Source organism: Lepidochelys olivacea (assembly GCF_965140295.1).
Source record: "Lepidochelys olivacea isolate rLepOli2 genome assembly, chromosome: 4".
NCBI lineage: Eukaryota > Metazoa > Chordata > Testudines > Cheloniidae > Lepidochelys > Lepidochelys olivacea.
In genome coordinates, this window is record NC_140414.1 from 133,414,307 (window position 1) to 133,420,306 (window position 6,000).

Genomic DNA, 6,000 nt, shown 5'->3' on the forward strand with positions numbered 1-6,000 from the left:
ATTCCCAGCTTCCTGCAAACAGAGCCTAGGAACACTTCAGAGCATGATTTTACATCCATGTCCACCCTAGCTAATAGCCATTGATGGACCAATCCTCTCTGAATGTATCTAATTCTTTTTTGAACCTTGTTATAGTCTTGGCCTTCACAACATCCTCTGGCAAAGAGTTCCACAGGTTGACTGTGCATTGTGTGAAGAATTACTTCCTTTTGTCTGTTTTAAACCTGCTGTCTATTAATTACATTTAGTGACACCTAATTCTAGCGTTATGAGGAGTAAACAACAACACTTCCTTATTCACTTTCTCTGCACTGGTCAAGATTTTATAGACCTCTAAGATATCCCCCCTAAGTCATCTCTTTTCCAAGCTGAAAAGTCCCAATCTCATTAACTTTTCCTCACACAGAAGGTGTTCCATACCCTTAATCATTTTTGTTGCCCTCTCTGTACCTTTTCCAATTCCAATATATCTTTTTTGAGATGGGGTGACCAGATCTGCACACAGTATTCAAGATGTGGGCATACCATGAATTTATATAGAGGCAATATGATATTTTCTGTATTATTGTCTACCTCTTTCCTAAAGATTCCCAACACTGTTTGCTTTTTTGACTGCCGCTGCACACTGAGGGGATGTTTTCAGAGAAAAATCCACAATGACGCCAAAATCTCTTTCTTGAGTAGTAACAGCTAATTTAGACCTTATCATTGTATATGTATAGGTGGGATAATGTTTTCCAATATAGATTACTTTGCATTTATCAATACTGAATTTCATCTTCCATTTTGTTGCCCAGTCACCCAGTTTTGTGAGATTCCTTTGTAATACTTCACAGTCTGCTTTGAACTTAACTATCTTGAGTAGTTTTGTATTATCTGCAATTTTTGCCACCAAAGTGTTTATCCCTTTTTCCAGATCATTTATGAATATGTTGAACAGGACTGGTCCCAGTACAGACCCCAGGGGGACACCACTATTTACCTCTCTCCATTCTGAGAGCTGACTATTTATTCCTACTCCTTGTTAGCTATCTTTTAACCAGTTACTGATTCATGAGAGGCCCTCTTAGCCTATGACAGCTTACTTTGGTGAGGGACCTTGTCAAAGGCTTTCTGAAAATCTAAGTACACTATAGCCACTGAATCCCGCTTGTCCACATGCTTGTTGACCCCCCCCAACAGCTTTTCAACAGCTGCTTATGCCAGAAGTTGACCAATGGCCTTCAAAAGGGGCTAAAGCCTCCCAACACTGCTCCCAGCTCCCCTTCAAACTAAGCAAAGCTACTTTCACTGATACTTGGCTAACAGCTGCAGCCCAGAGTCCCAACCTACCATCACTGGAGCAGCCCAGGTAAAAATATTTTGACTTCTAGTCACACTTCTCTCTACCAGTTTCTGGTTCACTTCTCGTTCCATCCAGCTTGATAATTCAGCTTTTTCATAATTATTTACATTTCCAAAGATACAAATGAATTACATTATTTTCTGATGTCACTTGTTTATTTGTACATCAGCTCTGAACTACACTCAGAGTGTTGACACCCTTTAATTTCCTTTTGTCAGTGCATATTGGAGGCTTCATGTATTATGCTTTCAGATGAGCTGTAAACCAAAATTCCCTATCAGTGGGGTTTATTAGAGATTGATGCAACTTTTTTGGGAAAGATAGCAAGTAACCCTCATGTCCTGAGGAGGAAAACAGCATAAGTAATTATATTCTGTACACTTAAATTACTCCCACAGATTCAGCTGAGTAAGTCTCTTCACTTTCCCTTGAAAAATAATACCATACAGAATTGCTGAAGCAGAATGTTGCTGCACTTCCACTCCAGAAACTACCTCATTTTAGCATTAAGAGGGATTTTCCCTATAGAGAGTATCATAAGCACTCCTTCCCATGAAAGGCACTCTTATGGAACGTACTGTAACGTAGAGCTATTACACAACTGCTATTATTTAGTAACTTGGGCATGAGCAAGTTAAAGGGAGGAAACAGGAAGGATATAAATGTAGTTCTGACTTCCTTATAGTTTACTTACATCAATTAGAGAAAATTGCCAGTGTCCACAGATCGGTAACAAAGTATTATAGCTGCCACCACAGTGACCATAATAAGTTTATATGCATGTGTTTTATAGACTGTTTTAAGTTCTTAAGAACCAACTAGAGATGAAAATTCACTCTGTCCTTTTCACCTCTACCAAAAAGTTGTTTTCTCTAGCATGGATAATGGTTTGAAATCTCCACAGTCAAGGAAACTTAAGGGGATAAATGCAAGTTGTAACTAAACAGTGACTGCTTCAAGAGTTTTTTTGTAATAAGAACGAATATTAAACAGAAAGGAAGCTTCTGGAGCACTGAGGGGTGGGGGAGAGACAAAACACAAAAAGAATTAAGTGCCATCTAAACATCACCCTTATGACATTAAACAGCCTTGTATTAACAGTGTTATTCAAACTAAATAGCTTGAGTTATTTCATGACAATAAAAGGAATATTTCATTATAATTAAAATGCTGCAAAAAATCCCTCATCAAGAGTAAATAGCAGACTTGAAAAATGCCTTAAAACTAGTTTAAAATGACTGCCTTCTTCTTCAAATGGGGGACAGTAGATTGCCTTAAATGGTATAGAGAGAGAGAGAGAAAAAAAGCAAACCATTGTCTGTCACTAGATGTAAATACTGAGGAATACGACAGATTGTCTAAACACAATATGAATGTGTCAATAAATAAACCACTAAAACAGGCTTCTTTGTCGATGATTTTCTTAATTTTGTTGCTGGCTGTGGAAAGTACCAACAGTGCCTTTCTAAGGGGACTTAAAGTTTAACCCAGATACTGTCAAGCTGTAACTACTTCAGGATGACAGGGAAAATAAATCTTCAGATATAAAATGGGAATCAAGACAGTCCCAAAGGTGAAGAGGAAATGAGGGGGTAGGACAGGAGGAGGAAGGGAAGAGCAAGAGACAGATGGGAAGAACATGGGCAGAAAACTGCAACACAAACAAACAAAAAAACCAACCACACAACACTCTGTATATTAAAGTACAACATGACTTAAGCCCAAAAGTTTATTTTGTAAAACGTTTTTGGTACACACTATATGAAAAAATATATTCTAGTTAAATCAGACATAAGGGATGGAAAAGGCCTATTAAGCAGTCCAGCTCATCTCTCCTCACTCCCACTTAGCCAGCACAGGATTAGTTCCCTACAGTAAATTCAACTGCAGTTGAATTGGTTGATCTAATATATATTAAAAATATTCTAAATGATCAATTCACCACTTCCCCTAGGAGACTATTCCCCAGTTTAACAGATCTTATTGTCAGCAATATTTACCCTTAATGGTCACTTTAGATTTTTGTTTGCTCATTTTATGATGTCTGGCCAGCCTATGCAATTCACCTCCCACCTAGGGAGTTAACACCCTTCAGATACAGTCAGTTACTACATCAGCCACCCCAACCCTTTAGTAGTATCCAGCCAAGCTATGGATATTTAACTCTTTCTTCCTTATAAGCTCTCCAGTCCCTTTAATCATTTTTATCTCGACACACTGCAGTTCATCTCCATCTTTGGGAACCCAGATGCCAAGGAACCATATTCCCCCCCCCCCCACCCCACCACCTCTTAACAATGATACATTGCTCTAACTCCTTTAAAAATTCCTTCTAAATAATCAGTGCTCACAGCCCCCTTAAATCATTTCCATTGCCCTGCACCCTCCAGTCTGTCCCAGTCACACCCCTCCCCACACAGCACCCTTCAGTCACATCTTTGCCATGGCATATTCAGCTCTTTCCTTCTCCTAAGTCAACCCCTCCAGTCCCTTCAATCGTTTTCATTTTTGTTGTTGCTCAGGGGACTCCACCCCACCTACATCTTCAGGGTATGGAACTGCCCAGGGAAGGCATCATATTCCAGGCACGTTCCTCAACATCAAAAGAAAGAAAATAACCCTTATTGGTATAGGGCAAGGCAGACGGAGGGGGGCACTGAAAGGGGTCCAGTGAACTGGGGTCTCCCCACATTACACACCTTGGGGCCCGAGGGGTTTATAATACAGGGCGTGGGGGACCACAGCTTGTCAAGCCCCAAGCTCCCTTTAGCCCTGCCCAGCTGGGCCATGACCAACCTCGCCCAACCCCTGCCTGGCCCTCCCCTCCCCACAGGCACCCAGGATGCCTAGCACCCACCTTGAGAGTGGGATACTCCTGCACCTTCAAAGTCATTGAGAGCTGAGCAGCTGATTCCTGCACCGCCATCTTGGATTGGGCACCAACCTCCTCCCACCCCCTCCCCGCGCAGAGTCCAAAAGAGCTACCTACGGCGCGCGTTGCATGGTGGGCAATAAAGGACTTCCTCCTCCTTCCTTTCCCCCGCCCCTCTCGTCCCTGATGGAGACGGGCTGAACCAACAGATTACCTCTCCCCCTCCCAAAGCCGGGTGGTATGAGCCACAGGACAGTGGCGGTGGAAGAGAAAGGAAGAGAGTATCCATCCAATCATTGCATCCCTTTCGCATCGATCACTTCATAGGCTTGGTCCCGCCCTCTAATTTGTGAAAGCCTGTTTGATTGGATGATACATGAGTGTCAGGGAGAGCTACGCATTCCCGTAGGCGGGGATTACATCTAGGATTGACAGTTTTATTTTCCAATCAAACTATCCAGACTTTCATTCAGCCCAATCAGAATCTCCTTTCTGTTTGGGTGGGCGGGACGTAAAAAGTACATTTTTCCGGTGAGTTAAAGAGGAGGCTTTAACTACCCGCCGTGAGGTGTCCGGAGGGGGGCACCGTAAGCGAAGCCGGGACGGGCAGCCTGCCGTGTACGTCTCGATTGGCAGGCAGAGGGGCCAATGCACGCAGCAGACCCAGCGACGGACCCAGCGACGAGCGAATGGGAAGCGAGGGTGGCTGGGGCAAGCGGGGGGCAGCGAGCCGCCTCGGTTGTTGCCGGAGTTTGTGCGCGGGGAGACGGGGAGGGGGTGATCCCTAGTAAGCCGCGTAGGGAGGAGCGGGAGTGAGGCGGCGGCGCCGGCGGCGGGAAGAGGTTTAAGTAGCGGAGACAGAGTGAGTCCTCTCCCCCTCAGCCCGGAGCGGGGACTCCCACCTTACCCGCCTCCCGGGGGACGCCACTCTCCTCTCCCCACAGCCCCGACCCGGCCCCTTCGGCGGGGCGGCCCCCGCCGTTGGCGGGCGTTTGTCCGGGGCGTGTGCGAGGTGCCAGCTGGCCTCAGCCAGGGCCAAGCGCTGGCCGGCCAGCTCCGTTCACCGGGGCGCCTTCCGTCGACGGCCTGGCTGAGTCCTGTGCGCGGCCCGCGGAGCCTGGCAGGGAGAGACGCACCCTTCCCAGCTGCCCGGAGCGCCAACCCCGGGGCGAGGGAGAGTCTGCCCCCCTCCCCTCCCCTCCTCTTGCCCCAGCTGTGCCTGGAAAGGGTGCTTGTTCCAGGCTTAGCCAATAAATAGTCCCCTGTCTCGCTGCACTGGGCGCCGGCCTGTTCTTGGGTTGCCAGTTTTGGTTGGAGGTATTCCTGGAGGTTTCATCCCATGACATCATCTTTGATTAAAGATTAATCTTTAATTTCTGGGGCGTCCAGGACAATCCTGGAGGGTTGGCAACCGTAGTCTGTTACCATGTAAGAAGGGCCGGAGCCTGCAGTTTTTCTCATGGTTACTCCCGTTGATTTCCTGTGGCAGTAGACAGACGCATGGGAGTTTTTGCAGAATCAGGACCTGAACCAGCTGCTCTCCGTAGTGATCTGGGGACTGGCAGAGAACCGTTCTTTATGGTCTGCAGAATGAAACGTTTTGAGGCTATCCTTTTTAGGATCGTGCATAACACTCATCACTGGTTTCTGAGCACTTTAGTGGGTTGGGATGGGAGATGCCCCATGAAAATCTTCTCTGAGGAATTAGCCTGCAGAATGAAAAAAAGATGGAGAACCACTGATCCAAAAGTTGGATGTGAAGGGAAAGGTCACAAGTTGTTTC

General features: G+C 45.8%; 1 protein-coding gene across 6 annotated transcripts in view; it reads right to left on the minus strand.

Moving 5' to 3' along the window:
• The window catches only part of MAEA (macrophage erythroblast attacher, E3 ubiquitin ligase), a 117,428-nt gene extending 111,891 nt beyond the window's left edge, over positions 1-5,537 (minus strand). For 2 of the 6 annotated variants that reach the window (XM_084626470.1, XM_084626468.1), the window contains exon 1: positions 4,432-4,569. In XM_084626470.1, the coding sequence (XP_084482596.1) occupies positions 4,432-4,530 (99 nt within the window). In that variant the 5' untranslated portion in view covers positions 4,531-4,569. The other 4 variants (XM_084626471.1, XM_084626469.1, XM_084626473.1 and 1 more) reach the window with 3 other exon arrangements.
• Between the last annotated feature and the right edge of the window lie 463 nt (positions 5,538-6,000).